General features: G+C 40.7%; 2 protein-coding genes across 4 annotated transcripts in view; one reads left to right on the top strand and one right to left on the bottom strand.

The window, feature by feature from the left end:
• Nucleotides 1–6334, top strand: part of PIK3CA (phosphatidylinositol-4,5-bisphosphate 3-kinase catalytic subunit alpha) — a 77027-nt gene extending 70693 nt beyond the window's left edge. For all 3 annotated transcript variants that reach the window (XM_059687078.1, XM_059687079.1, XM_059687080.1), the window contains one exon: nt 252–6334. In XM_059687078.1, the coding sequence (XP_059543061.1) occupies nt 252–522 (271 nt within the window). In that variant the 3' untranslated portion in view covers nt 523–6334. The remainder of the gene's footprint in view (nt 1–251) is intronic.
• Nucleotides 5972–20276, bottom strand: KCNMB3 (potassium calcium-activated channel subfamily M regulatory beta subunit 3). Its single transcript, XM_059686152.1, has 4 exons — nt 20131–20276; nt 16355–16546; nt 13604–13802; nt 5972–6304 (listed from the first exon to the last, which is right to left on the bottom strand). Exons 1-4 carry the CDS (start codon nt 20274–20276, stop codon nt 6068–6070), a joined length of 774 nt encoding a protein of 257 aa, XP_059542135.1. The 3' UTR covers nt 5972–6067.
• Nucleotides 20277–22104: the final 1828 nt, after the last annotated feature.

The raw sequence follows: 22104 nt of genomic DNA on the forward strand, positions 1-22104 counted from the left end.
TCCTGCACACTCCCCACTGGGTATGTACCCACAAGCAAGGTACATGCCCTTGTCCGGAATCGAATCTGGGACCCTTGAGTCCACAGGCTGACACTCTATCTATCCACTGAGCCAAACCGGTTAGGGCAGGAATGTTATTTTTTATAGGCTTGTCCAAGGAAGCCTCTCTAATGAGGTGACAATAGAGCAGAGCTCCGAAGCTATTAATGCCATTTGCTTCATACTAACCAACTTGTTCTTATTACTTGTAGGTTTCAGGAGATGTGTTACAAAGCTTATCTAGCTATCCGGCAGCATGCCAATCTCTTCATAAATCTTTTCTCAATGATGCTTGGCTCTGGGATGCCAGAACTACAATCTTTTGATGATATTGCATACATTCGAAAGACCCTAGCTTTAGATAAAACTGAGCAAGAGGCTTTGGAATATTTCATGAAACAAATGAATGATGCACATCATGGTGGCTGGACAACAAAAATGGATTGGATCTTCCACACAATTAAGCAGCATGCTTTGAACTGAATGATCACTAAGAAATTGAAAGCTCGATATTGGATTCTAGTCTGCACTGTTAATAACTGTCAACAGGCAAAGACTGATTGCATAGGAATTGCACAATCCAAGAACAGCATTAGAATTTACAGCAAGAACAGAAGTAAAATACTATATAATTTAAATAATGCAAATGCAAACAGGGTTTGATAGCACTAAACTAGTTCATTTCAAAATTAAGCTTTAGAATAATGCGCAATTTAATGTTATGCCTTAAGTCCAAAAAGGTAAACTTTGAAGATTGTTTGTATCTTTTTTTAAAAAACAAAACAAACAAAAAAAAACCCCAAAATATATAGAAATGATGGAGAAGGAAAAAGAATGATGCTCTTTTTTGTCTTGCAAATGTTCTATGTTTTGAAATGTGGACACGCAAAGTCTATTATTGCATTAGGTCCAGGTAAACTGGAGTTTGATGTTAAATTACATTAAGATGGGAAATAATGAAATTTCTTTTTTTTTTCATTGCTGTTCAACTTATGGTTTGAAGTGGGTTTTTGACTCCTTGTTTAATGAAGAAAAATGCTTGGGGTGGAAGGGACTCTTGAGATTTCACCAGAGACTTTTCTTTTTTAATCAAACCTTTTGATGATTTGGGGTCTTATCTGCAAAGTTTTGGAAGCAGTCACAAATGAGACCTGTTATAGGGTGGCTTTTGGGTTTTTTTCTGGACAGTATTTGCAAGAATCTGATTCTTATTTCCCAGGGAAATTCTGGGGGCCCATAAAGCAAAATCATCATAGAGAAAGAATGAGCAGGAATAGTTCCTGCTTCAGAATTGTACAGTATTCACCTTAAGTTGATTTTTTTCCCTCCTTTTGCAATTGATGAATTGAATACATTTTTCATGCATGTTTTCCAGAAAAATAGAAGTGAGTATTAATGTTATTAAAAAGATTATTTTTTTTATTAAAGGCTATTTATATTATAGAAACTATCATTAATATATATTCTTTATTTCATGATCTGTCCCATAGTCATGCATTGTTTTGCACCCCAAATTTTTTATTGTTCATATCAGCAATGGTCAGCTCTTCTCTTGGTCTTTGGAGAAGGCTCAGGCACTATCCCATTTATACCAATACTAGTGAATAACTACTTAAAGAAAACAGATGAAAGTTTATCCTTTTTTTTCTTTCTCTTTTTACATGAATCCCCCATCTTCCATCCTCTTTTATAGTTCAGAATGCCTCAATCATATGAAATTAGTTAACAAAATTAATACAATTTAGAGTATCTTCCTGATTGCTTAAACCCTCTACAGAGGTATGCTCATGAATAATACTTTATAATATGGGGAAATAGAAACCATGAACTTTTTACCATTTCAGGCTATTTATCCAATATCTCAATAATAAAAGCAGGATTATGTCCCATTTCCAAGTGGTCAGGGCTCACTCTCCATTTTCATTAAATTGCAGTTGAGCACAGGATACATTCTTAAACATTTTGAAAAACATTAACCCAAGATGTAGGGGCTAAGGCTAGTCGTCACTCCAGAATCTGATATTTTACTCAGTATTTGAAATGAATGATTAATTCCCTAGGAAATAGTTTTAGCAAATGTTCAGGTGCCACACCAGAGAAAGTGCAATAATTTACTGACAGTTTTCTAGATTAGGCATATTATTGGAATACAACTTTATAAAGAGCACACATTGTATACTCTAGTGAAACAGCATCACTAAAATATCTTCACTTATGAAATCAGTTACCTATAGTCTTGAATAGTGAACAAGGACTCTAATACAAATACTCTTAATATTTGGCTATTTTAGAACCCTTAAAGGGTGTAATTATTGAAGATTTAGGTACTTCACTAAGGCATGTATATAATATTGCCAAGAGGAAAAATAAATTTGAAGATATGGGGAACTTATTTCTCTAAACTGTCTTGGAATAGTTCAGAAGAATTTAAACTCTATTAAGCAGGAAAACAATCTATTCTTTTGCAGAAAATTTCATAACTTATTAAAACTTCATCATTCATACTTTGTGTCTTAGATCTATTCAGTTATAATACATACTACCATCCCAGTCTTTTCTGTATCAGGAATTGATTACAGGAAAACTCACTGAAATGATACAAGTCTGAGACTCTGTTGGTGGAAAGTGAAGTTTTAACAGTACCAACCGTGTTTTTCCTGAGTGCCAAAAAAGCTTTGAGCTTCCTTGCACAGAATTTATACAATTTTTGCTCTTTCCACATTAATTCAGTTAGTCCACTTGCCCTGGGACCTCTCCACCATTAAAACACATGCCACATACCATATTTCATCATTGACATTTATTTTCAAGACTTATTACAACCAAATTAAGTCTGTTTGAGAGGTTTAAACAAATTTTATAAAGAATAGAGATTAAGTGATCTAGCTAAAAGCAAAGTAAATATTAAACAAATCCAAGCAGAGTTTAAGCAAACAGCATTAAAAATAAGAAAAAAGGGACAGGTGGTTCTCAGAAGACAAAGAACCAAAAACTGAATTAAATGCTATATGGGAGAGTAGGATGTTTTAAATTATGACAACATAGTTGCTTCCAGGTACTTTAGTATCAGAGATCAATTCCAATTGATCACTTCCTATGGCCAGCCATACGTCATTGAACGTGGTATAACTGTTGGCTCTACAGTTTCATTTGGTCACTTGAGCAATATTTCCTTCAATGACTATTTTGGAGGCGGGGAGGAGTAGGTTTAAAGAAAGTAAGACCTAATTTTAAACACATTCTAGCAAGAAATAACCCACTGTTCGAAAATCATGCTTTAACTTTTTGTTACATTCTCAGCTATACAAAATTGTGTATTTTAAAATTTTTTACACTGCTGTTAATTTGAAATCTGTTAATCATATTGTGGAATTTGGTGTGTTTTTTTAAAAGATGTTTCTAATTGGATTTTTTAATCAAGAATGGAATTTGGTCTCTATTTTCTGATAGAACCTAAGCTTTTTGTGGTTCTTAGTGTCCTGTGTAAAACTTAGTGTCAAAGTAATCAACTTTGAGGTTTTCCCTTCTACTCTGCTTTATATTACAAGCCCTTTAGGAAATGGAACCTGGTGAATATACAATGAATTGTAAAATATTTTAATGTGTAACTTTTTCAACTGTGAAACTATGACTATTGGTTTTTTGATGAAAACAACTGCTGATAAAGTATTTTGTGTAAAGTGTAGTTCTTATTAGTCAGGAAAATAATCAATGACTTGATTAGAATGTATATACCCTCTTGGATTTTATTTTAAGTGGATTGGTAATTTTCACATAGGTAAAACACAGTCCAACTGTATTTTTTCCATCAAAAACTGCGTGATTTGGCATTCTTAAAAAATTATGAGCAGCCCATCTATTCTAAAGGCACCATGGAAATTTCACAGCATATAAACCTGAATTTGTTTCTTAATGATTTTGTAAATCCATTTAATTCATATCCTGGCTATTGCCTATGCTTGCCAGCTCTTTGGAGAAATTTAATTCCTAGCATTAGTTTAAAGCCAGCAGGTTAACTTTTTGTGAATGTTATAAAGTTCCTTTTGTTTCATTGCCTGCACCAACAGCAGACCTGGGCTGGACCCACACACTCAGAATCCACCTTAAAAAATTAATTTTGATGTCCAGGACATCACTGTAGTATTTCAATGGAAAGGCCATATATGGTGTTAATGGATTGTGGTGCTTCTACTATTTAAAAACAACTTTCATACTTCAGATGTGTTTGAGAAGAGGGGAATCGGGGGTGAGGGGGGTGCAAAACAGGGAGGAGTTGTTTGAATGAATTACATTCTTCATGTCCTGCTCAGATGTGGCATGAAAGAAGGCTGAAAGTTGTGAGAATATATTGTGCATACCACAAGGGAATTAACCCTTCATCAAGGATGGGATTGTGAAGGCTGAACTATAAGATTCAGCATTGACAGGATACTCAGATAATCATTCTTGGTGACAGAATAATACAGCTGGGCTGTTTTTTTTTTTTTAAATATAAACACAAACCATTTTTATTTTTTAATTATTACATTAAAAATTGTAAATGAATCTTATGTGCCATGGCCTGGAAAGCCTTTTTTCTTTTCTGTTAAACGTTATGTTCACTTTCTGAAAAGACTAGGGCTTAGCTCAAGATAACTGTGGTCCTGATAAAATTAGATTGGTAACTCTACCTCAGAAGGTTAGTAAGGAAAAAAAATAGATGAGTCACAATCCAATACTTTAGGCTCTGATATTACCGAAATTTGCAGAGCACTGTATTTGAGATTTATAGTCAGAGTTGGCATGCCTCGTTTTTAATGGCATTGGAGACATTAAGAAAAAAAAATTGGTTAAAAATTTAATCATTGCTCCAGCCATTTGGCAAAGGCATAGTGCTAGGAGGTTCATGGTACTAGGTTCTTGAATTTGATATTTAAAATTAGTTGTGTTCTCTTTTCTTAATTATTAGTGAAATTAATGTGTGTATATGTGCACACATTTCTATTTGTATACACGCTGCTTGCTAGTTCTAGTCAAGAGGCATCTTTTATAAAAGATGTAAACATCCAGGTTCTAAAATTCAGAAGAGTTTAGAATTTATTAGGAGTTTCCCAAGTTGGGATGGTAGTTTTTAAATAAGCTTATTTCATTCAAGTATTCCACTTGATTAAAGTTTTGCACTTCCTTTTTATCAATGCAGCGCCATTCCTTTTGCTTAGATATGTTAATATTTTAAATATGTTAATATTACAGCCATGCTGGCTAGCATATAGTGACAGTTATGAGCCATCAGGAAATTTTCTGACTTAATTTTTACACAATTACATATAAGTTTCAACAGGAAAGGGGGAAAAAAAACAACAATAAAAGCAGTCCCTTTTACATTTAGTATAGTTTGGTAACTGATTTTCACTACTAACCATAGACTCCATTCCACAAGTTGGTAAGTATGGAAAGGGGCTTTTTAAACGTACTTTGTAAGCTATTCAGGTCTATGAATCTATCTGAAATCATTTAATTTGTCACTACAATAATTTTGTGGTTATGCTAAGAGACATGTACATTTTTTAAGTGAAAAATTTTTCGTTAATACTTCTAAGTTGGGAAGGAGGCAGAAAACCAACTTTGATATTTTCTCAGAATATCTTTAATAAGACTGAACTCCTTAATTCTAGTGTAAATTTCCAAATGTGGTCATTATCTATTGATTTCATAAGAAACAGCCCCTTACCAGATTTAATGTATGTTCCTATGAGTGGTCAGTGAAGTTGGCCTTCCTCTGATTTCAGATGCAATCAATGGTTTAAATATGATTTTGTCCTTGCACTTAAGTTGAATAAAACCTAAAAGAATGTGTCCTTTTGGAACATAACACTTTAACAGCTTCGGGAATGTGGCACTACCAAAAGACTACTAACCCATCAAATGTTGACTTTGGGAATTTTAAAAATAGCTCCTACCACCCTTTTTAGCCCCACTTAATGTAGCAAATCGATCTCACTCTATTTTGTCATTCAATGAATTGAAGTCCTGTGGTATACTGCATTTGTTAGGAGAAAAATGTTTTTAAATGTTCCTTTAATGATGGCCCAAAAAGTATTTGACACAGCAAGATGCATGTGTTATTGTACTGAGAATATAGAATAATAGTGTCACTAAATTTAAGACCTCTTCCCAGTCTTGCTGTTCCTAGCAAGAAGCTTGGCTTGTGACTGCACTTATGTTTGTGCTCATCAGAAACTGTCAATGTCTGCTTTTCTTTAACTTCGTAGTCTGTAACATCACACTGTTTATTAAAAAAAGAAAATTACTTTGACTTGTGTCCAAATAATCCTTAGTGTTTCATATATTTTATATTTTAAACAAAAAACTGTGATAAGTATATTTTGCCATTTTTTGAATACTTAAAAGCAAACCAGTATTGCTAATAACCAAATTTTAGCTGAATTTGAGTTCTTATCAATAATGACTAAGAAACATTGAATGAAAACCTGAAACTATTATGCCTTCAAAGTCAGTTTTTCTGCCCCAGTAAAGTGATGAATATTAGAGAAATATCTGCTTAAATATTAACTTCCTTTAAGCATGAAGAATTATATGCTTGTATTTTAAGCAGAAATATATGTATACACATACATGGATGTATAAATATGTTTGTATGTGTAAACAGGCTTTTTTCAAGTCACTTGAAGAACAGAACCTAGAAAGTAGGTTAGAAGCAAACTGGTTTTGCTTTTAATTAATATAAGCCTTGCAAAAGGTAAGTGTGAACTTTTTTTAGACCCATAATGCACATGGGCATTGACACTTAATACTTCTAAACAATTAACAGCAAATAATTGCTTACATTTTGTTTATTTGCCAAGTGATTTGAGTGACTTTGAATTAATATTGTTCTAAATTGACTTTGTTCTCCAAGCATAATATGTCTTCCCTAAGATGAACCAAGTAACCACTATACAAATGGAAAACGGTAGGAATTCAAACACTTGTGGTTTCAACACTTTCACACACTCTAGGTTTCAGATTAGTGGTTTTGAATTTGTTAGGAGAAAAATACCAAGAATTGTGTATTGTTAGATGGGTGTCAATCTTACTAAGAAATAGAATAGAACCCGGCCACTGTAGCTCAGTGGTTGAGCATCGACCTATGAACCAGGAGTCCACGGTTTGATTCCCAGTCAGGGCAGAGCCCAGGTAGTGGGCTTGATCCCCAGTGTGGGGGCATGCAGGAGGCAGCCGGTCAATGATTCTCGTCATTAATGTTTCTATCTCCCTCTCCCTTTTCTCTCTTAAGTCAATAAAAATATTTTTTTAAAAAATAGAATAGAGATGTGCCCTTAATTTAAGAAAACTACAGAAATTCAATTTGAAGAAAGATTTAAATGTGTATACATACGTATATTTCATTACAGGGAAGTCTTTGGTATACATAAGCCTTTTAAACAGCACATTCTGGACCTTACATGCATATTTTTAGCAAAGATGGTGGGGAGGATCCTCTCCCATAGCTTCCTGCCCTCACCCCTATACCAGCTGTCCAATGAAAGGTACTGAGGCTGATTGAATTCCTTTTATTTTTAATAAGAATTGTATACATTTTAGGTCTACAATATAATGATTTGATATACAGAGTGAAATGATTACTACAGTCAAGCTAATTAATGTATCACCTCACAGTTACTGTGTGTGAGATGAGAGTGCCTGAAATCTCAAATTTCCAGTACTCAATACACTATTAACTATAGCCATCATGTGTATACTAAATCTCTAGATTTATTGTTCATCTTATAACTGAAAATATGTATCCTTTAACCAACATCTCCCCATTTCCCTCACCTCCCTACTCCTAATAACCATCATATTACTCTGTTTCTATGTATTTGACTTTTTTAGAGTCCACACAAATGCAGTGGAATGCAGTTTTTTTCCTTTCTGTGCCTGGCTTATTTTACTTAATATAATGCCTACCAGGTTCATCTGTGTTGTTGAAAATAGCAGGATCTCCTTCTTTTTTTTTTTTTTAATCTTCACCCGAGGATATTTTTATTGATTTTTTTTAGAGAGAGAGAACATCAAATAGGTTGCCTCCCATAGACGCCCAACCGGGGACCAAACCTGCAACCTTATGATGCGTGAGATGACATTCCAACCAACTGAGCCACCTGGCTGGGGCAAAATCTCCTTTCTAGAGGCTGAATAATATTCCATTGTATGTACTTAAACACACATTATATATCTATCATCACCATGTCTTTAGTCTGTTGATGGGCACATGGGCTGTCTCCATATCTTGATCATTGTGAACAATGGGAGTGCAGGTATCCCTTGGAGGTGCTGATTTTATTTCCTGTGGGTATGTGGCCAGAAGAGGAATAAGGCTGGCTGAACATTGAAACTTAGCAAAGGATTGTTTTCTACTAAGATTTTTAAGCACCTCTACTAGGGGCCAGAAACTAAGCTAGGTGTTTCATATATTCTATATCTTGTGTATCCCTACACTAGCCCCATAAAAGAAGAGATGATTCCCATTCTAAAGATGGGAAGAGAGAGGCTCTAACAATTCAGCTGAATTGCCCAAAAACAAAAACTTGAAAAGTTGTAATTATTATCTACAACTCAAATCACACACTGAGACACGTTCTCTCCACTATTCCACACTAAAAAGAGAAAATGCCAAAACTGTGCAAGTCAATACTGCCCAATTTTATTATTCAGTTTAGTAATTTATGACAAAATTAATTTCTAAAAGGCATTAAATTGGCTTGAATCAAAGTTTCTTGTTTGGTTACATCTACATAAAAAAGGGTTGCTTCAAAAGTCTCATTCTATCGCCCACCAAGTAAGATTTTTTAGTAACATTTTAAAGCTACTTTAAGGCACACTGATTTTAAGAACAAACTGTTTTCAACTCATATTCAGCTTGATCTGGAAAGCACCTGTTGGGAGGGTTTTGTGACATTCATTATTTGATAACCATGGTTGACTCAACATTTAATATAAGGGCCATTGTTGAGTATCCACGTGGGACTTTTCTGTGATGGGGGTTATCTGAGATGAATGCTAAATTCCATCCAGTACAACTTATCCCTACTTCACAACAAATTTCTAACCATATCTTTCCCTCTCACCAGAATGTACACGAAGAATAAAGTGAGCTTAAGGAAAGCATAATTAACTAAAAACTGTACCCGAAAGAAAAGTTACATGGTACATGGTAAGGTTAAGTATAAATAACTCTAAACTTACTGAATTTTCCAGGCAGTGGCTTCCCTCCTTTATCACGAATGGTGAACTGAAATGGTAGGGCCACACTTTTGGGGATCACCAGATTACTATCTTCCTATAGTGAATGAACTGTTCTTCACCAAGAATTTTTTTGAGAAATGTTTTAATGTGAATTGTGTGGCATAGAACAAGGCTAGTTGTCCAGTGCTCCATAGATTAAATAGCCTCATTATTTATTTCCACATTGACAAGTTCTAGGTAGAGCTGAAATTAAGGATAGCTACCTTGAGCTCATTTTGCCATGTGGGAACAAAAAGTGCTTCCTTGGTTCACGTGCAGAGATTTGGAGTAGAGAAGATGGTGAATTTACAGAATAAATAGAATACATGTGAGATTCTTCAAAGTTTTTCTTGCCTGGCTGGCATGGCTCAGTGGTTGAGCGTCGACCTATGAACCAGGAGGTCACGGTTTGATTCTGGGTCAGGGCACATGCCCCAGGTAGGGTCTCAATCCCCAGTAAGGGGTGTGCAGGAGGCAGCCGATCAGTGATTCTCATCATTGATGTTTCTATCTCCCTCTTTTTCTCTGAAATCAATAAAAATATATATTTAAAAAAAGTTTTTTATCATACTTTACTGCCACTTCATGGTTAATTCGTAAGCAGGCATAATCAAGTCTTCATGTGCAGAAACTGCAGGTATCTGAAGGCCAGGACTTCAGTTTGGCCACCATCCTAAGATTGCTCAGCTCCTTCGATGCTGTTCTATATAAGGTGCTTTGCCACCTGCCTCATCTCTGAATGCAGTTCTGTACTTCTCACATAGGAGGGACAGGTACTGTGTTAACCGCACCATACCAACAATCAGGGCACCACCCAGCAGAGTCAGTGAAGGCCAAAGTAAACAGTGGAAAATAACCATTTGGTCATACTTTTTTATGAGAATGACATCTTCAGATTGGCTGTCTGGACTGTAGAAACATGAAAAGGGAGTCCCGTTTATGTGATCGAAGAATTCCTTTATGTCCAGAGCCCTGTTGAGCAAGTCATTCCTGTCTTGGTGGCACTTAGGTGTGTAAAAGCACTAGGAATGTGGAGGAGGAAGAAAGATGAGGACACTCTTACCAATATCAAGCACTTAACAGTATTAATGCTGAAATAGCTTCAAAATGAAGCTATTAGGGAGTTTCCATCTCAAGGTGATGAAACCTACTACATAGCTCAGGGGGAAGGATTGGCAGATGGGCACCGAATGAAATGGCCATTTCCAGGCATTAAGCAGGGCCATGGGGAAGTATTCTTAGAGTCAAGACACTGCAGAAAAGAAGAGAAACCAAGATGGAGGCATAGGTAAACACCGGAAATTGCTGCCTCGCACAACCACTTCAAAAATACAACTAAAAGACAAAACAGACATCATCCAGAACCACAGGAAGGCTGGCTGAGTGGAAATTCTACAACTAGAAGGAAAGAGAAAAGCACACTGAGACTCAGAGGAGGTGCGGAAGTAAAGTGCAGAGGTAGGGAGGCGCACGTGGAGAGGGCTGGCAACTGAGGACGCGGTTGTCTTTTTCAATCAAGAGAGAGTCTCAAGCTCCTGACTGCTCTGAACTCCAGTTCCGAGCGAGTCTCTGGGGACCCAGACACATACGGGGAGAAACTGGACTGCCTGGCATCAGTCGGAACTCTAGGGAGGCTTTCTCTCAGAGGTGCTTGCAGCGATTACCGGGACACTGAGATGCGGGACCTCTTAGGGTAGGACTGAGGAGCAGCCATAGCTGTTTGCTCCACCCTATTGATTCCCTGAGACCCCTGCCCCACCCAAGCTGTGCGCAGAGGCTTTTGCATATGAAAGCCCTGGCCCTTTGTAACCTGAAAATTACCTAACAAACTGCAGCTGGGTCAGAGAGACCCAGAACTTTCAGAAGAAGGCCCAAGGCCCCACAACAGCAGCTGCATTGCTTTACAGCTGGGCCTCATCTAGGCACCTCCAAACCCCAAACAAAGAAAAGGAATCTGCAGATCTCTCCATAGCTCCTGCTGCGTAGCCTCAGGCAGAGGCTAAATTAGCACCTCCTTAGATCCAAGAGCCAGTGTACCCAGTGGTCAGAGTGAGACCATCCAGATTACAACTCCTCTGATCCATAAGGGACACACTCAGGGGGCAGACTCAGTGAGCACCAAAACCCCACTGAAGCAAGTCTTGCCCCAGAAGGGTGTCTCCAGCACACAAGTTCTCCCACTGTAGACACAGCTGATTCTCACAGCCAATTGGCCTTGAAGTCAATTCCTCCCAGTGATACCAACAACAATCAAGGCTTAACTACAACAAGACTGTGCACAAAGACCACAAGGGGGTACACCAAGAGTGTCTTCCTTAGGTCAGAAGGGTGTGGCAAGAAATATTCAAAGTGATAAATAGCAAGAACCTACAACCTAGATTACTTTACCCAGCAAAGCTATCATTCAGAATTGAAGGTCAGATAAAGAGCTTCACAGATAAGAAAAAGCTAAAGGAGTTCATCACCACTAAACCAGTATTATATGAAATGCTGAAAGGTAACCTTTAAGAAGAGGAAGAAGAAGAAAAAGGTAAAGATACAAATTATGAACAACAAATACACATCTATCAACAAGTGAATCTAAAAATCAAGTGAATAAATAATCTGATGAACAGAATAAATTGGTGAATATAATAGAATCAGGGCATAGAAAGGGAATGGACTAACTATTCTTGGGGGGGAAAGGGGTGTGGGGGGTATGGGAAGAGACTGGACAAAAATCGTACACCTATGGATGAGGACAGTGGTGGGGGAGGGGGTAAGGGCAGAGGGTGGGGTGGGAACTGGGTGGAGGGGAGCTATGGGGGGGAAAAAAGAGGAACAACTGTAATAATCTGAACAATAAAGATTTAATTTTTTTAAAAAAGACACTGCAGAAGAGACCATGGCCAACTTCATAAGGACCACGCTCCTGACATGCAGGTCCTCATCCTCTTCCTGGACAGTAAGTCAATCCATTTGTCAATTCAACAAATATTTATTGAATTCTATGAGCTTTCAACACCTACTGATCCCTCTATTGTCTTTGTCTTGATGTCCTGTAGTAAAATCTCTCCCTAACGGATTAGCATATTGAGGCTTTTGTCCTGGGCCCATACAGTGGGGCCCCACCTGGGTTCTGTTTCTTGGGAGGCAGAGCCAGTGGATAAGGGACCTCTCTATCAGCTGATTTAAAAAAAAAAAAAAAAAAAAAAAGCTTGGGGTTTATTACCACACCCACTTGGCACTCCGAGCACTGTGCCAATGGCCTTTAAAAATGTTTGAGACCTTAAAAATTATTACATCCGAAATAGAAAACAAACCATCAGATTAAAATTAGTGATTAAGTGAAGACAACGAAATGTAAGGTGTCAACTAATCTAACTCAACTTTGTTAGGTGTAAAGGTACACGTTAAATCATCTGAACCAATTGAACAACTTATTAACTCAAAATTGCCCTGGCCAGTACATCTCAATGGTTAGATCATCAGCCCATGCACCAAAGGGTAAAAGGTTTGATTTCCAATCAAGGGCACATGCCTGGGTTGCAATTTTGACCCTCAGCCCTAATCAGGACATGTGCTGGAGGCAACCAATCCATGTGTCTCTCACCAATGTTTTTCTCCCTCTCTGTTTCTCTTCACCCCTCCCTTACACTCTCTAAAAACCAATGGAAAAAAATATCTCCAGGTGAGGATTAACAAAAATAAATAAAATCAAAATTATAGTAACCCTTTAAATTTCTCTGATAAGAAAAATTACTTGCACCTAGCCAGCGTAGCTCAGTGGTTGAGTGTTGACCCATGAACCAGGAGGTCACGGTTCAATTCCCAGTCAGGGCACATGCCTGGGTTGCAGGCTTGATCCCCAGTGGGGGGTGTGCAGGAGGCAGCCGATCAATGATTCTCTCTCATCATTGATGTTTCCATCTCTCTCTTCTTTTTCCTTCCTCAGTCTTAAATGAATAAAAACATATTTTCTTCAAAGAAAAATTCCTTGCTTGATTTAGGGTGGACTGTGATATGATAGGAAGTGGGACCTCCAAAAGTAAGACCGCCCAGAAATGACTCTGGTCATTGGCTCAGCCTATAAATTCTAGACACCAATTTATGAAATTGAAATCTCTCCCCTTTCTATTTACCCCATTTTCCCTCCAAGAATGCTTTTTGCTTCATTTATCCTGATTTGACCACTACAAAACATTCACTGGGAGGAAACAGATGTATCCCTAGAGGTGGCCCAGGGTACTGCACCGTGCTGGTGACAGTCTGGCATGGAAGGATTGCTGTATTTAGAACTTTTTCATTAGAACATCACCTTGGAATTTATCTGGACAGCCCCTTCATTATAATGTAGGAGAGCTTTCTGGCCCGAATGGGTGAGGTTCACCAACACCTGAAGACAGGGGTACTTGCCCTGACCTTGGCAGTCCACACCACAGGTGAAAGCGCAGTCCATCCCATCGTCTGTGATACGTGTGTGGATAATAGTGCAGTTCGCTTCTTCTCTCTGAGTGCTCCAATTTGGAAAAAAATAAAATCATGATCTTCACCCTCTAGAAAACTTAGTTTTATATTTCTAATGTGCTATCCTGAGGCATTTGTCTATTTCGGGTAATGTAGTACCATCATAGAAGGCACACAATGAGGACACAGAGACAGGAAATAAATAGCAGCAAATTTCCAAGTCCCTTCTCAATTAGGACCCTCCTGGCATATTTCTCACTACACCAACCCTTACATCAATGATTTTCAAACTTCAGAATCACCTGAGTGAATTTGTTAGAATGAAGAGCTTGTTAAAATGTGGATTCCAGCCTGGCCGGCATGGCTCAATGGTTGAGCATCAATCAACCTATGAACCAGGACATCATGGTTCGATTCCCTGTCAGGGCACGTGTCTGGGTTGAGAGTTCAGTCCCCAGTGTGGGGTGTGCAGGAGGCAGCCAATCAATGATTCTCTCTCATCACTGATGTTTCTATCTCTCCCCCTCCCCTCCTCTCTAAAATAAAAGTATATATATAATATTTTTTTAAAATGTGGATTCTATGCTTCAGCCCCAGAGATTCAGGTTCAGTTTATCTGAGTTGAAGCCCAGGAATCTATTTAACAGTTTTAAGATACATGTATTTGGAGAGCCATACTTTGATCAATATTACCCTAAGTACTGTAACCAACAAGATCCACATTCAGAAATTGTATTGTCTGCCCAACTGGTGTGGTTCAGTCAGTGGTTGAGCGTCGACCTATGAACCAGGAAGTCATGGTTCGATTCCCGGTCAGGGCATATGTCCGGGTTGCAGGCTCAATCCCCAGTGTGGGCATGCAGGAGGCAGCTGATCAATGATTCTAATCACTGATATTTCTATATCTCTCTCCCTCTCCCTTCCTCCCTGAAATCAATAAAAATATATTCAAAGAAGTCATGTCGTAACGCCTCATGACCCTAAAATGCACCCTTTGGAAGAAGTCCAACCTTAGGGCTCTTAGTCAACACAGCCTCCAAAAGCTCTAGTAACAAAGCGCAATTCCATTTACCCGCTGTACTTCCAAAGAGGCGACTGCAAATCGTGCAAGCAATCTCTCATTGGAAACTCACTGTGTTTTTGCTGTCAGTAATTCCTTGAGGTCAGGACCTACATGCTATTCATCTTTATGTTCCTCAAAGCCTAAAGCACAATGCCTCCCACATAGTGAAGGCTCGGTAAGTGTTGTGCTGAATTAAATTTTATTTGGAAAGCATTCCTTGAGAATTTGGGTATGTGTGACAAACACAGAATGTCATAGGTGCAAGGAGAAGTGGTAGATACAATTCCTGTGAAGACTGAGGTGAGGTTGAAGAGAATGGACATATATGTATGAACTAAGTAGAGAACAAGTGAGGGTAAGAGGATATGTTTTGAATGTATAGGAGCAGCTCCTCATGCATCCTCACAATCACCTCCAGGTGGGTCCCTGTGTTTATTTCCTGGTGCCTTAATAACAAGGAGTTAGAGTAGCAAACCCTAAGTCAGACTATTTGAAAGGCATTGTTTAGCTAGCTGTACCGGTGCACCCCCATTACGATCTTTGACCATCAGTCATCATTTTGCTTTATTAATATAACAAACCTGAGACACATGATGCAATTTAACATGATCTTAAGGCCCAGGGAATTTTTTAAAAAATTACTAAATGTGGCCTACAACAGTAAAATATTGGGCAAGTGAAAATACAAAAAGGGAAAGGTTCTCTTGCAGGTTTAGCATTGGCCTGCTTTTACACAAAATTAATTTCTATACTTATTTAGATGAGGCATCTTTGACTGTTTATAGTTATATGCTCATCTGTGTTAGTTAGAACTTAAGCTCTCTAAGTCATATCTATATATAAAAGCCTAATATGCAAATGATCCCCTTGGGAGTTCAACCAGAAGTTCAATCACTCGCTATGATGTGTGTTGACCACCAGGGAGCAGCGAGGAATGAAGGAAGACCCTGGCCAGCAGCTGGAAGGCCCCAATCGGCCCAGCCCAGATCACCAGCCAGGCCTAGAGACCCAACCCGGTGCAAGAATTTCATGCACCAGGCCTATAGTATTATATATTTAATAATGGTAACTATTATTACATGTACCTAATAAGGAAACTAATTAAAAGAAAAGAAAGGGAACTCATATTTACTGAGCAACTACTATGTGACAGGTAGACATTATCTAACTCAAAAAACTCAGACTCAAAAACTTCTATTGTGCTCATGTAGAAGGCTTAAATTAAGCCTTCCCTAGGATATCTGCACATTAAGGGAAGGATTTATTACCTACATGACTAATTTGTGGATTCGTTGTTGGAAGTATTTTTGAGATTGGAGTTGGGGAGCAGACAAGAAATGTCTTTCACTTTCTTACCACCTCTTGCTCCACACCCAGCTGCTTGCCAGCACTGAGAGAGGAGCAAGTGAGTCTGTCATCCCTGTCCTAGACCACGGTCAGAAGGGCTGCAGGAACCAAAGCCAGCCCCCGCCTCTCCACCACTGTGCCTGTATCTGATCTGAACTGGAAATTCTGGGTCTATCTTTCTCCGTTTCTTACCTGAGCATGAAAGGCTTTAGGATGGTTATTCCAAACAAGAAGAACATTAGAACTGAGAAGCCCATCATTGTGAACCCTAGCAGCATGGCTCGGTCCTCTCCAGCACTGGACGGCAGCTTCCTGTGCTCATCTGGTGGGTCTCCACCATTGTGGTCTGTATTTCTCTTCCTCCCTGAGGTAGAAATGGCTGTCCTTTGGAGGAAGTGGGGAAGAGACAGTTCTGAAGAAGTTGGAACATTTACCAATCCTTGGGGGGTGGAGGGATGATCCCATCTGCTCCTCCCTAAGGGTTGTGAGCAGGTCCCATGCAATACAATGAGATCCCATGTTCAGAACTTGGTGAAAAGTCTGTCGAAACATGCTAAAATGGTGTGTTATACATTTTTTTCTTGACTGTAACAAGCAAAACTAAGGAATGCTACCCGGTAGAAGTCTTTGGAGACCTGTTTAATCAATGGCTAGAAAAGAATTACCTGTAAAAGTAGCTTTTGTTTTATGTAAATAAATGTTATGAACTTGCTTATCTTTCAGGATTATTGCACATTCCCCCTGAAAATATTTTTTGCATCACAAGGTCCACCTTCCTGCCTATGAACAGCCAGCCATGCCGAGCAGAGGCTGCCCCTGTGGGCAGGAGCGTGTTCTCCCGTTTGCCTTAGTCCCACCACTTCCTGTGATCAGTTTCCCAGATTAGCTGTTCCCTCTCACAAGGCAGTTGAGTCCAAGAGGTAATTCCATTTTAAGAGGCTTAACAAAATATTAAGCTAAACAAATGCAGCTATAATGGTAGAGATTCAGGCTCTATGGAACATATATTCTTCTCAAACATATATGGAACATTTACGAGACCTAACCACCAACTGAGCCATAAAGAAAGCCTCAACAAATGTCAAAGAATTTATGAAAGTAATGTTCGTTTTATAAAATTTGAAAAAATAGAAAATAAAAATCACCCACAATTCTACTGTTCACTTAGTGGGCCATTCCCCTCCTCTATATTATTTTAAACACTGGAAAAAAAAATTTAATCTTTTCTTTTCACTTAACATAATATGTCAGCAGCAATGCTTTGTAACTCTTCTATTGGCTACATAATAATATTCCAACAATAGGATATGCCATAATTTTGTTGTTGTTGTTAATCCTCACCCAAGGATATTTTTTTCCATTGATTTTTAGATAGAGTGAAAGGAAGAGAGGGGGAGAGAGAAAGATTGATGTGAGAGAGTCACGTCAACTCGTGCCCTGACCATGGCCAGGGAGTGAACCCATAACCAGGCATATGCCCTTGTCCTGGAATCGAACCGGCAACCCTTTGGTTCTCGGGCCAATGCTCTAACCATTTAGCAACACCAGCCAGGACCCCACAATTTCCTCAATCATTTCCTTATTGTTGAATAAGTTTTCTGAGATCATAAACAGCCCTATAATTACTGTTGTGGTATGTATAAGCACCTTTCATCCAAGGACCTCAAAACACTTAAGAGTGATCTAATTTTGCTCTCTAGCCAGAGATGAGTAAACAGAACTTTTACTCCTTTTTTGCCAGCAATACATATCCACTTGTAACCAGTGTGTTACCAGGAGGTGTTTTATTCAGTCAAGGCAGTATCCACCCCATTTCTACTGTCTCCCCTGCAGACAGAACTGACTCTCACACTCCTGATACTACAGGTGCCTTCCGGCTTAGCCTGAAGCAAACTCAGTTTCAAAGTCCTTGAACATGCTCATCTGGCTGTGATCCCTGCAGATGCCAGCAGCCTCTCCCTCCAGCATTATAACATGAGCAAAAAGTGTTCCTTAGAAAGAAGCTGTGGTTCATCAAAGCTTGATAATTCATCTGACACTAGTTTCACATGTGTATGGAATTTCTAAACATTGTGTGTTGTTAAAGTAATATTTCCCTGTAATTTGTTTATGTTGCAGAAGAGATTTGGGTAATTTTTATTACCCTTCTATTTTTGTAATTATTTAATAACTTCTTTTGAAACAGGAAATGAGGTTAAGTCAATGTGGTTCATCGAGTTTGGTAAGAGGAGAGAGCAATAATCCAAATGTGCATTTCAGAAATGAATATAGGATACTTAATGCTTCGGGGAGGACACAACTGCTCGTCTATCTGGTTAATTATGTTAAGTACTTGTTCCATTGCAAGTTTGCTGTTTGATTGTCTGCCATACAGTGATTCACTTTAGTTGTCTTTTCACAAAAGCACTGGTTCATTTCTAAGAGACAAGTGTTTTTGCCTCTATCTCTTTCCTCTTTGGTCTGTCTTCCTTCCTCCCCCAACCTCCCACATCCGTCAAACCCGATATCTCACTCTCTTGCATTCTCTCTCTCAAATACCCTTGAGTGTAATTAGAGGGTGACAGATGTGGGTAATGTGATGACCGTGGTGATGTTTACTGTTTCCACTTCCTCAGCTCCCAACTCCACTTCAACCACTAACAAATCACCCAGGCTTTTGGCTGGAGTGAACTGTGCCCCTCCCAGGAGTGGGCTGGAAAGCGTTTAATATCCCATTCCTCAAACACTCTCCCGCATTGCTCTTCTCTAAACTTTGGTGCCCACTTCTGATTTCCTCTGCCCCAAACCCAGGGACAGGCAGGGGGAGTGAAGCTTAAGACTCACAGCTCCTCTGCTTTGCATTCCCCTGGGGAGAAAAGAGGTCCTCAGGACACCTTAAATCTCACTTTCTCTCTTTAAGAAGTGCCCTGGCTCTGGCCGGGTTTTCTCAGTGCTAGAGCATCGGCCCACGAACCCAAAGGTCTCAGGTTCGATTCCCAGGCACATACCTTGGTTGCAGGTTCCCAGCCCTGATGGGGGCATGTTCGGGGGGATATTTCCCTCTCTCTTCCTCCTCTCTCCCTTCCACTCTCTCTAGAAATCAGTGGGGAAAAAATACCCTTGGGTGAGGGTTTAAGAAAAAAAAGAAAAGTCCTGGCCAGTGTGGCTCAGTGGGTTGGGAGTCTTCCTGCATACTGAAAGGTTGCTAGTTCAGTTCCTGGTCAGGGGACATATCCAGGTTGCAGGCTTGATTCCCTGGTCGGAGGCATGCAGAAGCAGCCAAGCAATGTTTCACTCTCACATTGCTCTTTCTTTCTCTCTCTCTCTCTCTCTCTCTCTCTCTCTCTCTCTCTCTCTCTCTCTGCCTTTCCCTCTCTCTAAATAAATCAATTTAAAAATCTTTAAAGAAGTAAATTATCTCACTTCCCCCCTTAAGGTGGTTAATAACAATGGCTAAAAGTATAGACAGTATGATGGCATCATGTAGAGAGCATGCTAAGGCATGCAGCAACGATTACTATCCCCTGTTACTGCTCCCCTTTCATCCACAGGGGGTGAGGCAGAGAGACATTAAGTGACTTGCCCACAGACATCACAATCGTCCAGCTGGTTAAGGGGTGGAGCTGGTGGGATTTGGGATTGGAACCCAGGCCTGTGACTCCAAGGCCGAAGCATGCTTCAGCCATGGGGCCAAATGCCGGGAGTAATTTCCTCATTTCTCACTCCACCCAGCGCCACCTCTGTGCTGGGCCATGATCTAGAGCTGGGGAGCCAGAGATGCGTTTGCAAGGGCACTGGCCTCCAAGAACTTGCAACCTGGAGGAGGGAGCCAAGGAGAAAGGATGCAGCCCACACTAGTCAGCGCTGCTGGGGACGCCTCCGGGGTCCCCTGGGAAGCACAAGTGGGCACCCTCGGAGGACGTAACCAGACTAGCCGCTTGTCCCGCGAGGTTCCCCTTACAGTGTGGGGGAGCCTGGTGGTGGCTTACCTTCCCTGGCGCCGCCGCCGGCCGCCCTGCAGTGTGATTTGAACCGGGATGCTGAAGGGCTGCATGAGACCACAGGGCTGGGCAACATGGGCTCCCTTCACCTGAGTCATGGCCTCTGAGGGCGCAAGAGGGCGATGCTTAAGCATCAGCGGAAGTGGGGTCCCAGAGGGAGCCTGCAGTCCCCGCCGGGACACCCATGGAAAGCACCCCGCCTCCAAAGCTGCCACCTGGTGGACAGGTGGGAAGTGAGGGCAGGCCTGCCCGGGGCTCTGCAGATTCCGGACCAGGCTGAGCCGTCAGTTCCAGAAGCTCAAGAAGACCCTGCGTGGTTTTCTGCAGCCAGACCTTCCCCCCGTGTCTCCCGGGCCTGCCTCCTCCTTGTCACCTGTGTTCCGGTTCGGCGGCCCGGTGCATCGCCATAGAGACCTAACCGCTGGCGGAAAGTTCTGAGACCCGAGGGACCCTATGTAATTGGTGAGGGACAAACTCAGTTCAAGGTTGAAAAAAAGAGGAAATGTTTTGCCCTGGCCACGCTTCCTCTTTCACAAAGTGTCTGTTAGAGTGCAATATCAGAGAATGGGCTTTTCTGCTCCATGCATGTTCTGATAGAGGATGCTTCTGTACCATAGTGATTTCCCAAATTTTCAGGACCCAAAGGACCATAGAGTGACTCACCATTAAAACTATTTCATGCCCTCGCCGGTTTGGCTCGGTGGATAGAGCATCAGCCTGCGGACTGAAGGGTCCTGGATTTGATTCCGGTCAAGGGCACTTGCTCTGGATGCGGGCTTGATCCCCAGTAGGGGGCATGCAGGAGGCAGCCGATCAATGATTGCCCCTCATCATTAATGTTTCTATCTCTCTCTCCCTCTCCTTTCCTGTCTGAAATCAATAAAAATATATTTTTAAAAAACTATTTCAAAGGTTAAAAACAATCAAATATCATTGTATCTTTCTTTGATTACCTAAAAGGCATTTGGGGATCTTTTAATAACCCCCAAATTATAAACAATTATTATTATACTAGAGGCCCGGTGCACGAAATTCGTGCACTGGATGTGTGTGTGGGGGGGGGGGGGGGAGTGTCCCTCAGCCCAGCCTGCCCCCTCTCACATACTGGGAGCCCTCAGGCATTGACCCCCATCACCCTCCAATCGCAGGATCGGCCCCTTGCCCAGGCCTGACGACTCTGGCCTAGGCGTCCGGCCCGGGCAGCGGGGACCTGCAGTGGCAGCGGGGGCGGGGGGCCCGCGATCGCGTGGACTCCACCCCTGCCTCTGCAGGATGCCTCTGGCTGAGGCGTCCTGCCCGGGCAGCGGGGACCCGCAGCTGCAGCGGCCCCGCGATCGTGGGCTCCGCTTTAGGCCCAGGCAAGGGGCCCCTAGCTCCTGGGACTGCCAGCTTCGACTGTGTCCAGCTCCCATCGCTGGCTCCACCCCTACTTCCTGCTATCACTGGCCAGGGCGGCAAAGGCACCTGATTCTCCGATCATGGCTGGGGGGCAGGGCAAAGGCGGCCCCAGGGCCGCCTTTGCCCTGCCCCCCAGCTCTTAGCTCCCCCCTGGGTTTCCGATCACTGTCAGTGGCAGGGGGCTTCTTCCTGCTTTCCCTTTCGCCTCCCTGCATTGTGCCTACATATGCAAATTAACCGCCATCTTGTTGGCAGTTAACTGCCAATCTTAGTTGGCAGTTAACTGCCAATCTTAGTTGGCAGTTAATTTGCATATAGCCCTGATTAGCCAATGAAAAGGGTATCGTCGTACACCAATTACCATTTTTCTCTTTTATTAGTGTAGATTGCAGCTTACTGGCATGTGGATGATAGAATGCTAGCTGGACTCCTTTTGCTGTATGTTTTTTGTTTGTTTTTTGTTGCATGTTTTTTAATAAAGATATTAACATTTTCTGAAATATTTGTGGGAGCAAGAATCTACACTAATAAAAGAGAAAAATGGTAATTGGCGTACGACGATAC

This window comes from Myotis daubentonii, chromosome 3, assembly GCF_963259705.1.
Source record: "Myotis daubentonii chromosome 3, mMyoDau2.1, whole genome shotgun sequence".
NCBI classification, from domain to species: Eukaryota; Metazoa; Chordata; class Mammalia; order Chiroptera; family Vespertilionidae; genus Myotis; species Myotis daubentonii.

Coding starts and splice junctions, on each gene's coding strand:
- KCNMB3 (XM_059686152.1), bottom strand. CDS start 20,276: ATGCTTAAGCATCGCCCTCTTGCGCCCTCAGAGGCCATGACTCAGGTG. Junction 13,803..16,354: donor CTAAAGCCTTTCATGCTCAG/GTAAGAAACGGA, acceptor TCCAAATTGGAG/CACTCAGAGAGAAGAAGCGA. Junction 6,305..13,603: donor CTGTCCAGATAAATTCCAAG/GTGATGTTCTAA, acceptor TTTAATAAACAG/TGTGATGTTACAGACTACGA.